At 53.5% G+C, this 20,260-nt stretch overlaps 3 protein-coding genes across 14 annotated transcripts; 1 reads left to right on the top strand and 2 right to left on the bottom strand.

The window, feature by feature from the left end:
- Positions 1-145: 145 nt before the first annotated feature.
- IL11RA (interleukin 11 receptor subunit alpha) lies at positions 146-10,934 on the top strand. Of its 12 annotated transcripts, none has more exons than XM_054657729.2 (13): positions 146-1,085; positions 4,248-4,347; positions 4,635-4,695; positions 5,759-5,928; positions 6,055-6,169; positions 6,323-6,355; positions 6,441-6,607; positions 7,540-7,703; positions 8,780-8,921; positions 9,295-9,414; positions 9,525-9,621; positions 9,875-9,957; positions 10,496-10,926. In XM_054657729.2, exons 2-13 carry the CDS (start codon positions 4,248-4,250, stop codon positions 10,510-10,512), a joined length of 1,269 nt encoding a protein of 422 aa, XP_054513704.1. In that variant the 5' UTR covers positions 146-1,085; the 3' UTR covers positions 10,513-10,926. The 12 variants fall into 12 exon arrangements, with proteins under 12 accessions (XP_054513704.1, XP_054513703.1, XP_054513707.1 ...); XM_054657728.2 differs by having other exon boundaries at positions 7,540-7,715; XM_054657731.2 differs by having other exon boundaries at positions 908-1,085; positions 4,163-4,347.
- Positions 10,929-11,921, bottom strand: CCL27 (C-C motif chemokine ligand 27). Its single transcript, XM_063788650.1, has 3 exons — positions 11,590-11,921; positions 11,310-11,442; positions 10,929-11,105 (listed from the first exon to the last, which is right to left on the bottom strand). The coding sequence occupies exons 1-3, from the start codon at positions 11,828-11,830 to the stop codon at positions 10,970-10,972; spliced, it is 510 nt and encodes a 169-aa protein (XP_063644720.1). The 5' UTR covers positions 11,831-11,921; the 3' UTR covers positions 10,929-10,969.
- A 2,130-nt stretch (positions 11,922-14,051) lies between these two features.
- Positions 14,052-15,116, bottom strand: LOC747332 (uncharacterized). The gene is made up of 4 exons (XM_024345621.3): positions 15,007-15,116; positions 14,642-14,709; positions 14,338-14,397; positions 14,052-14,214 (listed from the first exon to the last, which is right to left on the bottom strand). The coding sequence occupies exons 2-4, from the start codon at positions 14,686-14,688 to the stop codon at positions 14,058-14,060; spliced, it is 264 nt and encodes an 87-aa protein (XP_024201389.1). The 5' UTR covers positions 14,689-14,709; positions 15,007-15,116; the 3' UTR covers positions 14,052-14,057.
- Between the last annotated feature and the right edge of the window lie 5,144 nt (positions 15,117-20,260).

Raw genomic sequence — 20,260 nt, 5'->3', positions numbered from 1 at the left:
CAGAACCCTGGCTTTGTGAGTGGCTGCAGCTTGGCTCTGCTCCAGCCCACAGGGGCTAAAGGGGCGGGTAGGGAGCGTGTAGGGAGCGTGTACGTGGCTTTGTGTCCTTGGCTCCTCCAGACTCTCACATGTGCGGGCACCATATACTTCTGCTGCCCTTGTGCCCCAATCATTGCACAAACAGAAACAGCTCTGACAGAGAAGGGACTGCTAGAGTTAGGAACCCTAGGGCCTGGAAGGAAGGTATGGCTCTCAGAGTGACCTGGGGTCTATTCAGTCCCCTCTGGACCTGTTTCCCTGGCAACGCTGTGGGAACAACAGTCTATGCAACACAGGAGACCTGATGCCACTGGTGTCCTCCAAATTTTAAGGCGAAGGCAGGCATTGTGAATGATGCAGGGATGGCCAGAATGGTTTTCACCTTCGTTCTTTCCCCAGGGGAACCAAGCCTGTGGGTGGGGAAATCACACTAAGGCTGGACAGTGACTGAATCTGGCCCAGGAGAAACTTGGCTGCCTGCCTTCCAGACCAGGGTTTTTCTTCCCTGAGATCCTGGAGGGGAAGTACCTGGAACTTGGGAGTGTTGCCCTGGTCTGGAAGATCTGATAGACATAGTATGCACACATTTCCCTCGAGCTTCCCATGACTGGGGAGTAGATGAGAACCCTGAGTGGGTGGCTGGTTTCTTGAGGCATACATATACCCGACACACCTTACACCTCTGATTTGGCTGCATTTTGGAATCATCTGGGAAGTTTTAAACAATACTGGTGCCTAGGTCCAACCTCCAGAGATTCCGATTTAATTGGTATGGGGTGGGGTTTTGCAGTTTTCAAACCACAATATCCAGCAAAGTTTGAGAACCACTGCCCTACACAGCCCTCCTTCTTCTTTATCTTATCTGGAGTCAGGGGCACCTTCAGCTTCTCCAATCACCTGGCCAGTGGCTCTTGTTTCCAGTCCTGCTGTTCCAGGGTGGATAGGCCTTCAGGCGGAGACCCAGGAATCCAGCTCCAGACTCTGTCCCAAGCAGCCTCTTCAGTCCGGGACGGGACAGGAAGTGTCCGGCGGAGGTGGGGGTGGAGGTGATTGGCAGTTGGAGTCTCCAATGGGCCAGGAGCCCCCCTATTTCACTCCTCTCCTTCCATTGGCGCCTGGGCGGAGCCGCCCCCGCTGCGGGGGCCCAGGGCGGGAGGGAGTAGAGGCCGGGGCAGAGGGCGAGGGCGAGGGCAGAGGGCGCTGGCGGCAGCGGCCGCGGAAGGTGAGGCCTGGTGTAGACGCCAAAGTCTTGTCAGGAGTGGGCGGGGCAGGGTGATGTATGATCTGAAAGGCCGGGAGTGACTAACGACTGTCAGTGTGTGTGTGCCTGTGAGGCTGTGTCTGTGTGACAGTATCATTGTGTGCGATTCTGAGTGTCACTTGGTGCAGCTGTCAGCTAATGTGACTGCGTGTGTCAGTGTGCATGGAGCTGGGGGTGCATGTGGCTGTGCAAGTGTGGGATTATGTGTGTATCTGTCAATGCACATTTTTGGTGGGACTGGGTTGTGTGTTTGTGTGAGAGGGACTGTGACCACATGAGGGAATGTGTTTTGGGAAGGTCTCTGTGGGGTTTGAGACCATGTCTGCCAGCGTGAGAGTGGGTGGCTGGCTTTGTGTGTGCCAATGTGTGACTTCAGCAGTAGCAGAGCAAAAGTGAGGTTTGTGACTATGTGTGTGTCCTGGGTCCTAACTTAAACCGTGTGGGAGTACAGCTGTATTCATGTATTGGGGGACCTACTTCAAGAGCCCATGGGACTGACCTTTCTCTTAAGTGTCCAGCATTGACAGACACACCCACAACACACGTGGCTTCCCCTCCTTCCTCTGCTCAAGAATCCCCAGCATCAGGTCTACTGCTCCTTATTTTCTGTTTCCCTGCTTGGCTCAGTTTCCCTTACGTGCCATTTTCTGTCCCTATTGCTGTCTTACTAGAGATACCTCTGTGTGTTTCTTCACAGCTTTGTTCCCCTGGTCTCTCTGTGTGGGTGCATTTCCAGTTTTGCCTTTCCTGCCTCTCTGTCTCTCTCTGTGCCCCTATGCCTGCCTTCCCTGCTGATCTTGATCTCTGGCTAGTTGGGGGCCTGTAACAGTGATGAGATGTGGGTCTGCCACGGCTAAGAGCTCCCTGAGAGAGGGGGCTTAGACCATGATGAAGAGTTGCTTTTAGGCGGTGCTGTGAGCCCTGGTAGGGGCTGTGTGCGTGTGTGACTGCGTGAGTGTATGAATATGTGTAAGTGTGTCTGAGTCTGAGGCGGTGTGGCTGTGCCCGTGTGACTGTGAGTGACCGCATGTGAGAGTGTATGAGTCTGAGGGTAACTGTGGGTCTTGTGTATCTGGCACCAAGGGACCAAAGGCATTTCCTGGTGCTGGGGCCCAAAGAATGGAGGGGGAGGTGAGAAATGGCTGGAACTTCCAGGGGAGGGGGAACTGGACTCTTTGGCCTCTCCTTATATCCCCCAACCTGGGGCCTCCCTTCCCCTGGAAGCACAGCCAGCTGTACCCTAAGGAAACATTTGGTGAGGAGTGAAAAGAGGGGGAGTTTGTATCTGATTTTTCATTTGATTGTGTCCACGTGTGTTCAAAGGCATGCCCTTTTGTTAACTGTGCCTCTTGAGCCTGTGTGTGAATGTGACTGTGTCTGGCTGTGTGAAAACACAGGGCATCTCTCACTGACAGGGACATAAGTATTAGCCACCCTCCTTTCCCTCTTGCTGGCCTTGGCTGTGTCTGTGGCTTCCTTTCCAGACTTGGGGGAGGCCTCTTCCCTTCCCAGGGCCTTGGGTGGGAGGGAAGGAGGGAGGAGGCAGGAGCAGGGAGGGGGCCTGGCTAGGGGCGGCAGAGCTCCAGGGCTTAGAGGGGGCGGGGCAGGGAAGGGGAAGGAGGGGATGGCTCTGGGGTCCCAGAACTGAGTGGAGTAGGAGACGGGGGCTGTAGCTGGTGAGAGGAAGTCCTAGAGGCTATGGACACTCTGCTGCTGGGATCACCGAGGTAGGGTGGGGCTAAGCAGGGTAAGTGTGGCTGGGTGGCCAGGGGTGAGCCAACTGGACACACTCAGACAGACACACAGACAGGTGGAGGCCCTGCTCTGCTCTACTCCTACTCCTGAAGGGTCCGTGCTCTTCCTCTTCTGGTCTTGTTCCCAGAGCCCTTTCCCCGCCTGCCCCTTCGTTCTCCATCCACTTCACCACTGCCTTCCTCCTTCTGCTCCCCCTTGTCCAGAATCTCTCTCTCCTAGCATCCCCCACCTGCCATATAGACACACTGTTAGCTTTTTGAGTTTCCGCTGACCCCAATCCAGTCTTTCCAACACTTCCCACACTGCCCCATCACCTCCTAGTCCTGATCTCTGAGTATCTCTTGGTGCTGTGGCCCCCATGCCTGTCCCTGCAGGCTCCCAGTTCCTCTCAGCCTCTCATCCCCTTCCCTCCCCTCCCCTCCCCGCCACCCTGTCTCCATTTCCATCTGCTGGCTCCTCGCCCACCCCCAGCCTCTGGCAGCAGCCAGGGCATCTGGATCTGCTTAACTACACAGCCCCAGCCTGCACCCTAGCCCCATCCAGCTTCACAAACTGGAGACCAACGAAGTGTCAAGAGCCAGGCCCAGCTGAGTGGCCCAAGTAGCCAGACCAAGGAGCCAGGTTCAGGCGAGAAGCCTGGCAGCCAGGGCAGGGGTGGGCCTCAGGGTGGGAGTGCAGGATGGGCTCAGATCCATGATGACACCCTTCCCCCAGGGTGATAAGGTCTGCCTAGGTTAGTCAGAGGCAGTGATAAGCCCTGGACCAGGTGGGGGTAAATACCAGAATTCCCAACAGCTGGACTGGAGGGGTTAATGGGAGTGGCTGAGCTGGTGCCAGTGCTTGGTGCCAGGGGTGGGCGCCAAGGGCGGTGGAGGGGGAGTTGCTGGCACAGTCTGTTGCCTCCGGCTTTTGTTCTGGGCCCTAAGCCCAGGACTGAGATGGAGGGTGTGAGGGGGTGTGTGTGTGTCCGTGTGTGTGTGTGTGTGTGTGTGCGCGCGCGCGCACATGCAAAGCACTGGGTATACAGTGGGAAAGGGGACCTCAGGTCAGTTCCCCCAGTGATTTCTAACAGCCTTACCCCACTTGGTGCATCAATTTTTCTCCTAGGAAGCCTCAGTTTTGGAGAGGAAGAGCCAGGCTTTAGCCTCCCATCTCAGGGGTCGGGGATTTTTGACTCTACCTCTCCCCACAGATGAGCAGCAGCTGCTCAGGGCTGAGCAGGGTCCTGGTGGCCGTGGCTACAGCCCTGGTGTCTGCCTCCTCCCCCTGCCCCCAGGCCTGGGGCCCCCCAGGTGAGAAGAACCCTGCTCTACAACCCCCCAACTCTGACTTGTGACTTGCCACCCTCACTGTGGCCCCTTCCCATGCCTAACTTGTGACACCACCCCTGCTCCTGTCATCCAACTTGGGTCCCCTCTCTACCCTGTTCTCTGACCTCTGTCTCCAGATTATAACATGATGCTTTGATCCAGTGAGCCCCCCACCACCCAGGTTTTAACAGTCTGCTTCTTATCTGTCATTCTCACAAAGTGGGGAGGGGGGTAAAGGAAGAGCCTTACCTCAGAAGTGCCCTCCACAGGGGTCCAGTATGGGCAGCCAGGCAGGTCCGTGAAGCTGTGTTGTCCTGGAGTGACTGCCGGGTAAGTGCCCCACCTGCCTGACACTCATGACCCTTTCTTGACTCTGCCTAGTCCTCATGTCCCGCCCCTCCCATCCTTGCCCTCTCTGTCCGTAATCCTCACCTCTCTATCTGTCCTAACCGTCTAACTATCCTTATTCAACAGAAAATTCAACTGGTATGTTTTGAGCATCTGCCAAGTGCCAGGTCTATTCTAGGCTCTGGGATACAGCAGTGCTAATGCCAGGCAAGGTGCCTGCCTTCAAAGAGCTTACATCTTAGTGGGGAAGACAATAAGCAAAGGAGAATCTTGCCAGATAGTAATACCTGCAGGGCAGAAAAACCAAAGAGAGGGATGTCGAAGAGGACAACTGAGTGGTTACTTTTTTTTTTTTTTTCCGAGAGTCTCACTCTGTTGCCCAGGCTGGAGTGCAGTGGTGCAATCTGGGCTCACTGCAACCTCTGCCTCCTCAGTTCAAGCAATTCTCCTGCCTCAGCCTCCCAAGTAGCTGGGATTACAGGCATGCGCCACCAGGCCCGGCTAATTTTTTTTTGTATTTTTAGTAGAGACGGGGTTTTACCATGTTGGTCAGGCTTCGAACTCCTGACTTCAAGTAATCCACCCACCTCAGCCTCCCAAAGTGCTAGATTACAGGCGTGAGCCACCGTGCCTGGCCCGTGGTTACCTTTTAATTGGTAGTTAGGAAAGGTCTCTCTGAGGAGATGGTGTTGAAGCTGATTTCTGAAGGTCAGGAAGGAGGCAGCCATGCACACATTAAGGTATAAGCGCTCGTGACAGAGGGAGCAGCTAGTGCAAAATGCCCTGAGGTGGGAATGAGCTCAATACCCCCGAGGAATAGAAAGAAGACCAATGTAGCTGGCGTTTTCAGTGGGTGAGGGGGAGAGAGATAGGAGCTGAAGAAGGAAAGGAAGGCAAGGGCTGGCTCACAAGGGGCTTTGAAAGCCAGTAAAAGGAATTTGGGTTCTATTGCAAATGCAGTTAGAAGCCAATGCAGAGCTGTGGCATGGTCTGACTTATGCTTGACATCTTGTCTTTGTCCATTGTCACCTCATCTCACTTCCAGGGACCCAGTGTCCTGGTTTCGGGATGGGGAGCCAAAGCTGCTCCAGGGACCTGACTCTGGGCTAGGGCATGAACTGGTCCTGGCCCAGGCAGACAGCACTGATGAGGGCACCTACATCTGCCGGACCCTGGATGGTGCACTTGGGGGCACAGTGACCCTGCAGCTGGGCTGTGAGTTGGGGAGGGTGGCACTGATGACACATAGGGATCCTGAGGGAGTATGGGACCTAAGTAAGCCCTCTGGGACCAGGAGGACCTGAGGACTGCTCAGTCTCCAGGTGTACCCTCTGCCTCTAGACCCTCCAGCCCGCCCTGTTGTCTCCTGCCAAGCAGCCGACTATGAGAACTTCTCTTGCACTTGGAGTCCCAGCCAGATCAGCGGTTTACCCACCCGCTACCTCACCTCCTACAGGTGTGTGTGTGATTGGGTGTGGATGCCTACACATTTGGGTATGCTGGTGCAATGTGGGTGTGGGAGGCAGGGAGGTAGGTTCTGAGGAAAGCCTCAGAGAGGGCAGAAGGCCCTCTTTTCCTTCCTGACTTCAGATGGCCCCCTCCCCACCAGGAAGAAGACAGTCCTAGGAGCTGATAGCCAGAGGTAGGACGTGAGGGAGCATGTGGGGGCTCCAGCTGGGTCCCACAGTAGGCATTTTCAAAGCCAAAGACCACGTCCTCCCTTCTAGGAGGAGTCCATCCACAGGGCCCTGGCCATGCCCACAGGATCCCCTAGGGGCTGCCCGCTGTGTTGTCCACGGGGCTGAGTTCTGGAGCCAGTACCGGATTAATGTGACTGAGGTGAACCCACTGGGTGCCAGCACACGCCTGCTGGATGTGAGCTTGCAGAGCATCTGTGAGTACCCACCCCAGACCTCCCCCAGACCCCCATCACAGAGACCCCAAATGGACTCAGATCTCTCCACTCCCAGAGCTCCCAGTTTCCTCCCAACATAGACTCCATTTCACACAGAGAAGGCCCTGTGGAGCCTGAGAAGGCAAAGGGATCAGAGCCCAGGAGGCATGGTTATTTCAGCACACACTCTAGAGGCTGCTGCTGCTACCCACACTGCCTGATTGGCTGCCTAGCCTCAGAGCAGGCCCTGTACCGAATGTAGCCATATGTCATGTCCTCCCTTGCTGGCCCCTCCTTCCTTGACCTGTGCATGGGAGTGGGACACTAAAACTCTAGCTGGAATTTGGGCCAATTCATCTTCCTTGGATGAAAATAGGAATTGCTCTTTTATTCACTCAAGAAGCACTTCAAAAGTCCACCCGCAGATCTCAGGTGGTTTCTTTTTTTCTTTCTCTTCCTTTTTTTGTTGAGATAGGGTCTCACTTTGTGCCCAGGCTGGATGAAGTTCAGTGGTGTAATCTTGGCTCACTGCAGCCTGCAACTCCTGGGCTCAAGCTATCCCCTCACCTCAGCCTCCCAAGTAGCTGGGATTACAGGCATGTGCCACCATGTCTGGTTAATTTTTAAAATTTTTCGTAGAGACAGGGTTTTGCTACGTTGCCCACGCTGGTCTCAAACTCGTGGCATCAAGTGATCCTCCCGCCTCAGTCTTCCAGAGTGCTGAGATTACAGGCATGAGCCACCACACCCAGCCTCAGCCCATTTCATAATACAGATGACCGGTCTGAGTCTAATGGATGATCAAGTTTAAGATTTCCCCTCCCCTCTCAGGAGTGTCTGGCTAAGGCTCCTTTAAACACACACTTTGGGAAGTGGTGGGGAAGTGATGGAGACCCATAGCCTACCCTGACTTTGTGTCTTGATGCCCTTAGTGCGCCCTGACCCACCCCAGGGCCTGCGGGTAGAGTCAGTACCAGGTTACCCCCGACGCCTGCGAGCCAGCTGGACATACCCTGCCTCCTGGCCGCGCCAGCCCCACTTCCTGCTCAAGTTCCGTTTGCAGTACCGTCCGGCGCAGCATCCAGCCTGGTCCACGGTGAGGCCTGGAGTGCGTCCCAACCCACGGCTGTGGGTCCTGTCTCTGATTTCACGATCCTGGGTGTTCTGTATAGCTTTCCAGTGCTGGCAGGTCACTGAAGACCCAACACTTCCCTGTGGGCCAGGCTTTGTACTGGGTGCTGGGTTGCAGTGGTGACTGACAGACTGAATGTCTGTCCTGTGGGGCTATAACTATGAGGTAAAGCACATCTGTGGGAAGATAGCAATGGCTTTTAAAAAAATAACTTTTTTTTTTTTGAGAGGGAGTCTCGCTCTGTCACCTAGGCTGGAGTGCAGTGGTGCAATCTCGGCTCACTGCAACCTCCACCTCCCGGGTTCAAGCAATTCTTCTGTCTCAGCCTCCCGAGTAGCTGGGACTACAGGTGCCCGCCGCCATGCCTGGCTAATTTTTGTATTTTTAGTAGAGATGGGGTTTCACCATATTGCCCAGGCTGGTCTCGAACTCATGACCTCACGATCTGCCCACCTCGGCCTCCCAAAGTGCTGGGATTACAGGTGTGAGCCACGGCGCCCGGCCTAAAAATAACTCTTAGGAAAAGGAGTGCCTTTCACCTAGAGGCACATTCTCCTACAAACACTCATATACCCAGCTGAGGATAGCAGTGAATTTGTGTCTCAGGAGATGTTAAAGATTGGCTGGTATCAGGACTAGGGAGCAGCAGCATCAGATAATAACTAATATTTACTTAGTGCTGCCTGCCTGTGGGGTACCTGGCTACACTTTTTGCATACATTGTTTTGTTTAGGTATATTCACCTCTATTTTACAAATGAAGAAACTGAGTCACAGAGAGGCCCAAAGGGTCATTCAATATGTGGTTCACCAAAGATTTGAACCCAGGCTGCCTGATGCCACAGCCTCTCTAAGTAATCACTACTGCCGTCTTACAAACACTAGGTGTAGACTCAGCTCCACCAGACACCCAACATGAGACCTAGACAGCTCCACTAGGCTTTAGGATGAGACTGGGAGCAAGGGGTGCTCTTTGTAGATGGTGGCTGGGAAGGCCCTACACTTACAAGCTGGGTAACAGTGAGTCATGTTTACCCCCAGGTGGAGCCAGCTGGACTGGAGGAGGTGATCACAGATGCTGTGGCTGGGCTGCCCCATGCTGTACGAGTCAGTGCCCGGGACTTTCTAGATGCTGGCACCTGGAGCACCTGGAGCGCGGAGGCCTGGGGAACTCCGAGCACTGGTGAGAGACAAAGCCAAAGAAAAGGGCAGAGGCCTCATCCCAAAGCATCTATCAGCTGAACCAGTTCCAAAAGACAGGCAGGTGGCACATGCCCTGCCCACACAGGCACGGCAATTGCTGTCCCAGACTTCAGACTTGTTTGCCTACAGCCCTGTCTTAGCTTAAGTCCTGCCCCTTGGCCTCCACCCCTGCAGTTACAGGCTCCACTTCTACAAGCTTGGAGCTTGCCATGCTCCCTAGGAGCTGGCCATGCCCTATCAGGCTCCTCCTCCTAGGTACCTTGACTTCCAACCTAGGCCTTGGCCTTGAGCACAGGACGTGACCCCCGTCCCCACCAGCGTATGGACACTTATTGGGTCTTGCCTTCCTTTAGGGACCGTACCAAAGGAGATACCAGCTTGGGGCCAGCTACACACGCAGCCAGAGGTGGAGCCTCAGGTGGACAGCCCTGCTCCTCCAAGGCCCTCCCTCCAACCACACCCTCGGCTACTTGGTGAGCTTGGGCAGATGGGCAAGACTTGTAAAGGACTGAAAACCCCAGAGAAAAGGGGACACCGAGCTTGGTCAGGCTTGCTCTCAGTGACATGTGGCCCTCCCCCTCAGATCACAGGGACTCTGTGGAGCAGGTAGCTGTGCTGGCGTCTTTGGGAATCCTTTCTTTCCTGGGACTGGTGGCTGGGGCCCTGGCACTGGGGCTCTGGTAAGTGACTGCCATTGGTCCCTCAGCCTCTGATCCTCACACATGCTCTGATGCCCATAGACCACATTCATCTCCACCCTTCATGACTGCCCGCTGAACCTGTCTGATTCTGGAACTACCTCCCCATACCTCCATCCCCCATGCCCCACTTGATTTTAACTGATTCCTCTCCTGACCCTTTACTAATAAACCCTTTGGCGGAGACTGAGATAACCCACATTGTTGGAGAGACAGCTGCCTTTCTATGCCCCAGGCTGAGGCTGAGACAGGGTGGGAAGGATGGATCCCCAAAGACTGGGTTCTTGGCCTCAGTGATTCCAGTGGACAGGCGTCCAGGTGAGTAGGACATCCAGAAGATTTGGACTTGGAGATGTTTGCCCCTATTTTGAGTGTCCAGATTAAGAGCTGGCTGCCCTAGTCATTTTAAACATGCTGGGAATCCAAGTTGGGTCTCCTCATTTTAATGATGTCTAGGCTGAGGGCTGGGCCTTTCATTCTTGAGTCCCTGGGCTCAGAAGTGGGTCTCTTTCCCTCCTCTCAGGGTACTGAGGAAGGACCCCAGGTGGACTTCCCTTCAGGGTATTAGTACTAATACTCTTCCAGGGTATTAGACTCAGAGCTGGATATTCATCCTTTTTTTTCAAGGTGTCTTGGATCAGTGCTAGGTCCCCTCCTTCATTCTTAATGTGCCTGGGCCCAGAGCTAGGTCCACTCCCGTATCTTCAGTGTGTTGAAGAGGCTCCCTCAGAGCTGGGCTCCTCTACTCATCTTCAGAGTGTTAAGCTTAGAACTGAGTCACCTCCCTCATTCTCAGGGTGTCTGGGCCAAGATCCGGTCTTACTGTCTCTCCTGATTTGCCTCCTGCTTCTTCTAGGAGCTCCAAACCTGTAGAGGACCCAGGAGGGCTTCGGCAGATTCCACCTATAATTCTGTCTTGCTGGTGTGGATGGATGGACAGATAGAAACCAGGCAGGACAGTAGATCCCTATGGTTGGATCTCAGCTGGAAGTTCTGTTTGGAGCCCATTTCTGTGAGACCCTGTATTTCAAATTTGCAGCTGAAAGGTGCTTGTACCTCTGATTTCACCCCAGAGTTGGAGTTCTGCTCAAGGAACGTGTGTAATGTGTACATCTGTGTCCATGTGTGACCATGTGTCTGTGAGGCAGGGAACATGTATTCTCTGCATGCATGTATGTAGGTGCCTGGGGAGTGTGTGTGGGTCCTTGGCTCTTGGCCTTTCCCCTTGCAGGGGTTGTGTAGGTGTGAATAAAGAGAATAAGGAAGTTCTTGGAGATTATACTCAGAGATTATTATCCAATGCTGCTTTATTATTTGGCTATTGGGGGCTTCAGCCCATTTTCCTTAGCATCCCAAAATTCAGCTTAGGCAGAGTCCCATGGAGCTTTCTCTCTTGGTGCTCAAACCACTGTGACAGGCTGGGGTTCTGGGGGTGGATGCAGATGCTGCGTTGAGCCAGGTGAAGCCTGGGTAGAGAAAGGTCCAAAGCTATGACCATAGCTTGGGGATGAGATTAGGGTCATCCCCAATGACCCTAATTAGGGGTTAGGAGCAAGGACCAGATGAAAACCTGAGTTGGCAACGGAATTAGCAGTTAGGGCTGGGGTTGGGATCAGCATTAGGGGTTGGGACTTAGGTCAGAGTCAGGGGTATCAGGGGTGGGAGCTCACACGAAAGCCTGGAGGTGACAGTCCCCGTCAGCCTCCTGCAGTTCCACCTGGATGACCTTCCTCAGTAGCTTGTCTGAGAGTGGCTTTCGGTAGAGCTGAGTACAGCAGGCAGTGCTGGGTGGCAGTAGGAATGCTAGGGGCAACAGGGCCATGTGTTCAGAGGGATCCTGACCAAGAACCTCTCTGCCAGACAGCTGGAGGTTAGGTTGGATTTCCTGGGTCTTTTCAACTTCATCCCATTCACCCAGACCCCCAGCTTTCTATACCCCCAAGTACTCACCTGCTGTAGGGTCTGGGCTCAGGAGCAATGACAGCAGCAGGAGGCTGCAGAAGGTTGGGGGCCCCTTCATGTTGCTCAGCCTAGACTCTTCCTTCTCTCTCTCTCCTCCTCCCCTACCTTTTATCTGGGTGCCTTTTACCTGGGGCACTAGGTGAGTCAGAGGCAGTTGGAGATGTACTGTGTAACCTGTGACACTCCTGGGCCCTAATTCTCGGCCTGTTGCCACAGACTCCTTCCTCATCTAGGATAGCCATTTCCCATGTGCTCCTAAGCTCTGGGCAGTGAAGCTGGGGGAAGGATTAGTGTGTGATGTAGGGACTGATGAAACAGTGAGTAAGGGCAGTCAAGCATCCACAGCAGCATCTAATGATAGACATTCACACTCAAATACGCATAGCCACACATTCAAAGTCACTCCTCAATCACTTGGTCAACCTCACAAAGTCATACTCATGATCAGACAACCATAGACAAAATTATATAGCCCCGGTTATACTCAAAGTCCCTCTCCCACCCAGTTGTGTTTTCACAGTCATCCAATCACAAGCAAATTCACACTAGCACACACAGATTCTGATAGGGGAGTTGTGGGTGGGGTGGGAGCAGAGGGCAGGCCAGCACCAACTTGCCTTCACCTTCTCCTCCCCACTTCCTGGCTTGGCCTGCCTCTTATCAGAAGAAACGGATGGGAATGGGTCCCTAGAGCAGGCCCTTCTGGCTGAGGAGTGTTCTTGGCTGAGGCCAGCCCCATTCAGAGAAGCTGGGGGAAGGCCCTTTATGGTAATATTAAGGGTGTTTTGGAGATGCTGAGGTGGGGCAGCTTTCCCCAGGATGATGAGACAGGGAGGAAAGGTGGGGTAGATAAGGAGGGAAGATAAAAGCTCTTTGGTGCTAGGTTACTGTTGTCAAAACAGGTAAAAGGCCCAGTGAATCTTACCTTCCTGTTTTTGTCTAGTCCTGTTCCAGGAATGCCAACCTCTTGCCAGCAGGGGCCTAGGGTCTCCAGATCCAGTCCCTGACTTGTTGAAGACATTGGGCTCAAGCACTCAATTACATCTTTGTTTTACTCAAATTCCAGCCTCCTTCCTGGGCCTGGAGGAACATCCCCTCTCCCTACCCGGGTTCAGTCACACCCTCATGTCCAACTGCTATACCCCCTGCATCCCACCCTCCAGCTATAGCCGCTTCTCTCCTAATCCCATACCCAGCTGTCACTCCGTTCTTTACCCCCTCCCCGCAATGCAAAGCTCCTATTCATCTTTATCCAGTCCTTTCCAGGAAGCTGGGAGCTGCCTAGGGTGGGGGTATGCTGCCAAGTTCAGTGCCCCTGGCTCCTTTAAGAATTTCCCACTCCTGGTCCAGGGATCTCAATCTGCAAGTCCTGCTCTATATTTGAAACATAAACCAAGTCATAACACAGTAATCCAGCCCTTATCTTGTTGCAGTCGTCTGCTGTAGGGTCAGCCACTCTCTATGGAGTAGGCTTTCTCTTGGGATAGGGCTTAGGCCTTTCTCTTGTGTCCCAAGGCTTGTTGGGTGTAGCCACTGAGGAAATCCCAAGGAAATCTCCCAGGTTCCTCGGGCTTGTCATAGACCTTCTTCATCACTTGGCTGTGCGCTACATACTTTCTGGTCTTCCCGGGACTTGTCGGTCCAGAGGTCTTCGGAAGGCAGAAAACAAATGCTTTTGGGTGTGCGCCCATCTCTCCCCTTTAAGACCAAGTCTTCTCCCCAGCCACAATCTGCTGTAGCTTTGGCCCCAGCCAGAAACTGGGCCGTCTCTTTCTTTAACTTAATCTTGTGGTGCCCTTTCTGGTGCTGGGTCCAGTCCCTAACTGAAGGCAGGCCCACATAGCAGTCCCTGATTCTCACCACTTGAGGAGTTAGTGGGTCCCAGGCTGATTGGGTGACAGAAGGGGGCGGCAGAGAGCAGTGGCCCTTGGACTCTCCTAGGGAGGGAGCAAGAACTTCTAAGTAGGCTGATGCCAAGGATCTCTAAACTTGGGATCAGACTGGAGGAGCCAAAAGTTGGGGTATGAACTGTAGGAAAGGTCGCCCACCCAAGTCGCTCCTCTGTGGCAGGCAGCTTCTAGGAATCTCCCCCTCTTATCATTTACAGCCTGCATCCTACACCTCTGCTTAAAATGTTTTAGATATACTCCCAGCAGAGAAGATTCTTCAGACAGCTGGCAAAGTCCTCGCTCCGAGGAAGGGAGTAACAGGCAGGATTATTTAGTTCTCTTCATATAGGCGACTCACAGTATGGGTTTTTGGGGGTTGGGATTGGGGGAGACAGCCATTGATAGTAACAGGAGGCCTGACACTGATGAGGGGCTTTGACGTGGAAGGGCACCCTTCCAGGGAGGGACGCCCTGTCAGTACGGAACAGAGCCCATGTGGGGAGGGGCGCCCGGCTCGAATGGCGACAGCGGCGGCAGAGTCAGGAGGTCAGTACGGTGGGCTTCGGTTTAAATCTTTAATGCACTGGCTGGCTGGGCAGCGGCGGTGGGGCTGCGGCGGGGGAAGCCACGACCCGAGCGCTGGGGAGTAGGACCCAGGCCGCTGGACAGACAGCTCATCAGGCCTCGCAGAGGCTCCAGCTTCTGCTCCCCGGGGTGCGCCGAGCTGTGGGGCGACCCGACACTGGCATGAGGCGGGGCGGGAGCTACCGGATTCCCCCCGATGGGTCCTCAGAGACTGAGTCCCGTCCATGCCCGGGGCGGGTCCGCGGTATCGCAGCCCCCTCACCTCCGCTCCCTCCGCCACATGCGAAGCCAGGGGAAAAAGTAGAAACAGCCCCAGTAGATCCTGCAGAGAGAGGGCAGAGCCGGGCGGGGCGGGGCGGGGCGGGGCGGGGAGGAGCTGACCCTACAGACTCCGCCCCGCGGTGCCTCGCCCTCGAGGAAGGCTCCGCCCCGCCTCTAAAAGCGGCTCCCTTCGCGCCCACGCCCCTGGGAGGCTCGCCCTGCCCACCCCTCGCCCCCGCAGAACTCCACCCTCCCCCACCCCGGAGCCGCCTGGTTCCTCCTCCGCAGAACCCGCCTCCACTCACTCCTCCTCCGCCTCCAGCGCCACCTCGTATCTCCTCATTCCCGACATGTCCTGGGCTCCGAACGTCTCCTGGGGAGCGGCATGATTGAATCAGGGATTCCCTAGCCCCAGGTCCCCTTCTCCGTCATTCTCAGGACGAGGCTGCCCAGTTCTCAGGTAATCTGAGGCTGATGCCCCCGGGAAGCCTCAGTTGCCACCACGGGACAGGGTGGGCTTGGAGATTTGGGAGGCACTGGAAGTTAAGGGGTGAGGAGGCCGGTCATCTCCGGGGCCTGGGGCATTTAGGGGGCCAGGACGAGAGGTTTGGCGGTCATGGGGCTGGGAGATTTGGGGCCCTGGGTGAGGATTTTCAGGGGCTGGGGTCACCTGGAGGGGGGGCTGAGAGGGGTCAGCGCAGCCTAAACTCCCGCCCTCCCTGGCTCCACCCCGGAAACGGACCGTTACTATTACGTCACAGGGATGCCGTTGCGCACTAGGTTTGCCTGTCCCCCGGAAGGGGTGGGGTGTTCATGTCTCCCAGAGGAGGCGGAGTCGAAACGTCATCTTACGGGGTGAGGCCAGGGGCGGAGTCGGTTGATTAAGATGCGGGCAAAGGACCCTCTTTTATAGGTGTTAAGTCAGGTTTTGGAGCTACACCTTGGGGGGCCGAGGCTTCCGCAGCAGGCAGCAAGAAAAGAGAGTTGGGACTAAGTCCAGTACTGTTTTCTTAATCCCCACGTCTCCTCTACCCCTCCCTGGGCTTCTGCCCTGCCAAGTGCCTCTCTTGCCTGCCTTCCTCCCCTTGTATGACCCTGGGCCGAGGAGGAATAGGTCCTCAGATAGAGTCCAGTCTAGAAAAGGCCAGGCTACGGAAATACCTGGTTGAGTGGCCTCGGCTAAGTCACTGAATGGCCGGAGGGTCATTGCCCTTCCTCTCTGGTCTGAGACCTATCTTCCTGTGATTTTTTTTTTTTTTTTTTTTTTTGCTACATTCATTCAATCAACAAATATTTGCTGAATGACCACCTGTGTGTCAGGCTCTGTGCTGGGCATGGGGATGTAGTAGTAAAGAAGACAGGTGGCCGGGCACGGTGGCTCACGCCTTTAATCCCAGCACTTTGGGAGGCCGAGGTGGGTGGATCACGAGTTCAGGAGTTCAAGACCAGCCTGGCCAAGATGGTGAAACCCCGTCTCTACTAAAAATACAAAAGTTAGCCGGGCGTGGTGGCAGGCGCCTGTAATCCCAGCTACTCGGGAGGCTGAGGCAGAGAATTGCTTGAAACTGGGAGGCGGAGGTTGCTGTGAGCTGAGATCGCACCACTGCACTCCAGCCTGGGCGACAGAGTGAGACTCCGTCTCAAACAAAACAAAACAAAACAACCAACAAACAAGACAGGCACCTTGTCTGCCCTCTGAGAGGTAGGGGTAGAGCTGGGAGGATCAAAAGAGAATAGTGAGATTCTTACTATAAATGGAGCAGGCTGGCTGGAAGAAGTAGAAGGTGTCAAGAAAGGGCAATCAACCCAGTGTAGGAGGTTGGAAATAGCTGCCCCAGACCTCTGACATCCCAGTCAAGGCCCAGTACTGAGCTGTAGTCGGTTTGAGTAAGGGGAAAGACAGTCTTGGGGCTGGGCTGACTGTATAGGAGGGAGTGACCAGAAATAAGTGGGGTGAAAGTTTCCTCTGGTTGAAATGTGAGGAATGGATACCCCTCTTCTCTCCCCCATCCCACCCTCTTTCTCCCTCTCATTCTTGTCTTCCCTTGTCTGAGCCACATACAGATAGCAGACAGAGAGATCCATGGGTGCTAGGTGGTTTTATTGGAAGCACTGCAGTCTGGGAGTTCGGAAGCTATGCTTTCACCACGTTCACCCTTTCACTCACATTCACACTCATGTTGACACTCCAGGCCTGGCTGGGTCAGGTCTGGTGCCGAGGAACTAGAGGCCTGGTCTTCCCTTCTGGTCCTTGGTTCCCCAGGCCAGGGCTGTCTCTGGCACTCTCATGGGCTAACTGCTGTGGCTCTTGCTCTGGGAAAGGAAGGAGAGGAAGGGCCATGGGCTCTAATCTTAGACGGGGCTCAGAGGGGGCAGACAGGACTGGGGAGGGCCAGGCTTTCCTTGACAGAGGTCTTCCACAGTCTCCAGTTTGTGCAATCCATCCAGGGCTGGTCTAGAGGCTGCCTTTCAGTGTGGTGAATCTGGAGTCAGAGAGAATGGAGCCGCAGAACTCATCTTCCTGAAAGGCCCTGGTGTGAGGGGCAGATGCTGGGACCAGATTTGGGAACCTGTTTTAGGGGCTTCCTTGTGGGAGGGATTGGGCAAGGAGAAGTGAAGGAAGTAACATGGTGAATGGAGACCTGGATGATGGAGGAAGTGATTGGGAGGGGAGGAGACTGGACATTCTCCACCCCGACTCATAGGACAAAGTGCCCTGCAGCCATCCCTGAAGAGGAGGTAGCAGAAGGCACCAAAAATGTTCCCAGGAATTGGGTGTTGATTTGCTAAGAGGCAGAGTCCCCAGAGTTGTTGGTATCACCCAGAGCTAGGGAGTGAGTATTAGCTTTAGGGCTTAAGATGGGAAGGCCATAGCCCTGACTGGAACTTGGGATATCTGTGTCCAGAGCTTTAGTGTTGCTCTCTACTCCACCCACATGCACTGTTCTCTTCTTCCTCTGGAAGTCCAGGCTATAGAGACAGAGCCTATAAAGAGAAGAGCAGCCAGAGGCTCCAGGACCCATCCAGGCACTGATACATACAGGAACAGCTGGGGTACAGGCACATCTACATCACACAGGTGCACACAAAGGGCATAGGCATACCCACACCACACAGGCACACACATAGACTGCAAAGGAATACACACAATGCACAGGTATACCCATGTAACACAGGACGTAAAGTCATCACAAGGGCACACCCATTTGGCATATGTACAGTCTCAGGTGCATATCAGTCTCAGGACCTGGATGTTGATATTGTGAAAGGAGAATAAATCTCAGAACCCCCAAATCATTAAACCAAGGGGAAAGTCAAGCTGGGAATTGTGTCAGGCAAACCTGCCTCTTGTTTTATTCCTAAAAGAGATAGCTACAAAGAAAAAGCTACATACCTCCCTCACAATTTGTCCACAGGGAAATTCCTTATGGGCCTCAAGATCTTTACCTTAAAACAGTTGTGTTGAATTTCACCCTGGCAATGTAAACTGATAGCTTATCTTCACAGGTGCAGGACAATAGACAGAACTCAAAGTCATCCCTCTGCTCACCTGAGACAAATGTGTATCTGATTGCTTCTTCTGCCCTATTGTTTATGCAAAAATGCAGATCCACTGAGCCAGACTAAGGCATCAGTGTGACTATTCCTTTACTCCCCACTCCATGTAAATTGTGTATTCAGTGAAAGGCTGATCAAAGACCCCAAAAAATGCAGCCTTTTGTCTCTTATCTACCTATGACCTGGAAGCCCCCACTTCGAGTTGTCCCGCCTTTTCAGACTGAACCAGTGTACACCTTACACGTATTGATTGATGTCTCATGTCTCCCCAAAATGTATAAAACCAAGCTGTGCACCGACCACCTTTAGCACGTGTTGTCAGAACCTCCTGAGGCTGTATCATGTCATGAGTGTGTGCTCAACCTTGGCAAAATAAACTTTCTAAATTGATTGAGACCCATCTCAGATACTTTTGGATTCACAACATGAACTCAGCTTCCTTTACAGACTCCCTGAGACCTGCACATTGATCCCTGCCATGCCCCTCACCGTACCGTTTAACCCCTGCCCCATTTTACTCACTCATGGCAAGAAAACCAATATGCTGAGAAGAGGAGTGGTGCCACACACACAAGAGGCCATGGAGGATGAGCTGAGATGGACAAATGAGGAGAGTCCCTGGGAGCAGCAGGTGTGCATGGGTGTGCAGGAGTCCTTCTGCTTGTGTGGAGTCTGTGAGACTGTGTGTGAGGTTGGATGGGGAGAGCAAGCAGGAGAGGGATCATGATCATGAGGGCAAGGGAGTCCTTGGAAGACTGAGGGTCCATGAGTGTGTGTGGATCTGTAGGAGGCTGTGGCTGTCTCCTATTTATGGCCCCCTAAAACTTTCATTTTCTATGTTCAGAAACTTCCTTCCCTAATGGTGTGTAATAAAGAATTTGACTGCCTTTTGTCCCTGGCTCCTGAGAGGGAGACTAAACCTTTGGAATTTCCCAAGTAATAGGAGTGTCTTTATTACTCATGAGCCCCTTGGAACACACCTGGGTTTATGCTAAGAGATGAGATGACTCAGGTTAGAGGTTGGTCACAGTAAAGACCAACCATGTGATTAGAGAGTTGAGACTTTGGGCCAGGCTGACCTCTGGGGAGGAAGGGGGCGCTGGAGATTGAATTCAGGTATGTGGCCAATAATTCAATTATGCTGATGTAAGGAAATCTCAAAAAAAACTCTGGACACCAAAGCTCATAAAACTTTCTGGTTGATGAACACATTGATGTCCCAGGAGGCTGATGCACCTTATGTCTCCACAAGGAGAAACCACTGAGAGAAGCTCTGCATTTGAGACCCTCCTAGACTTCATCCTGTGTGTCTTTTCATTTGGCTGTTTCTGATTTATACCCTTAATAAACTAATTAAACACAGCACTTTCCTGAGTTCTGTGAGTCACTCTAGCAAATTATCAAAACTGACGGGTTTTGGGAACTTCTCAGACTTGTAGCCAGTTGGCCAGAAATGTGGATGGCTTGGAGACCCTACTTGTGGCTGGTATCTAAACTGGGGACAGTCTTGTTGGGGACCTTTCCCTTAAACCTGTGGAATCTGGTGCTAACTCTACGTGGCTAGTGTCAGAAGTGAATTGCAGTCCATGAGTTGGTAGCAGAATACTTTCCCACTGGATAGCTCCCCATCGCCTCTCTCTCCCTTTTTGTGGAGGAAACTCTTTTCTCTTTCACAACTCTCCGCAGTAGACTGCACCTGTTTTTCACTTTTTGGCTTCAGCTCCGAGAATCTCAGCAATAAGCAGTTTGGACAAGGGGAGGAGAGTTTGCACTATTACCATTAGGGGAAGATTTGCAAGGTTTGTGATGTTGCTCCTTTGGAGGCATTTGAGCCATCAGTCTCAAGGCTGGGAGTCAGGGTTTGGTTCAAGATTAGGGTCAGAGGTAGGAATGTGTCTCCTCCCTAGGTTCCTCACTGCCAGCTCTTCTCTGTAGTACTAAGATACCTGGGAGTAGGAGGAGTGGGAAAGATGGGACATAGCCACCCCCTAGATTCCCTGAGAGAGAATCACAAGAGCAGGGTAAGGATGAGAAGGTCCTCTCCCAGATTCTCCAGACCTCCCTGGGCCTATCACAGTGCCTATATATCCACCATCTGAGATCCATTCCTCCCTTGGAAAGTGAAGCTAAAGGGAACATTCTTTGGAAGCAGGTTCAGCTCCCCTATCTCTCATCTCTGGACTCTAGGACTTCACCTTCCTGGCCCAGCCAGCACTGTCCCTCTCCCTTATTGACCCATTTTCCTATGCCCCAGAGCTGAGTTAGAATAGCTGGAGGAGAACTTGGCCTAGAACATGCCCATTCTCTACCGTGGCCTCCCTATCCTGGGAATTGAGAGGGATTTTTGAGGAGAGGGTTTGGTCTGC

The sequence above is a fragment of the Pan troglodytes genome, chromosome 11 (genome assembly GCF_028858775.2).
Source record: "Pan troglodytes isolate AG18354 chromosome 11, NHGRI_mPanTro3-v2.0_pri, whole genome shotgun sequence".
NCBI classification, from domain to species: Eukaryota; Metazoa; Chordata; class Mammalia; order Primates; family Hominidae; genus Pan; species Pan troglodytes.
Note: the sequence above shows the minus strand (reverse complement) of the source record. Positions and strands in the feature narration are given on the sequence as shown.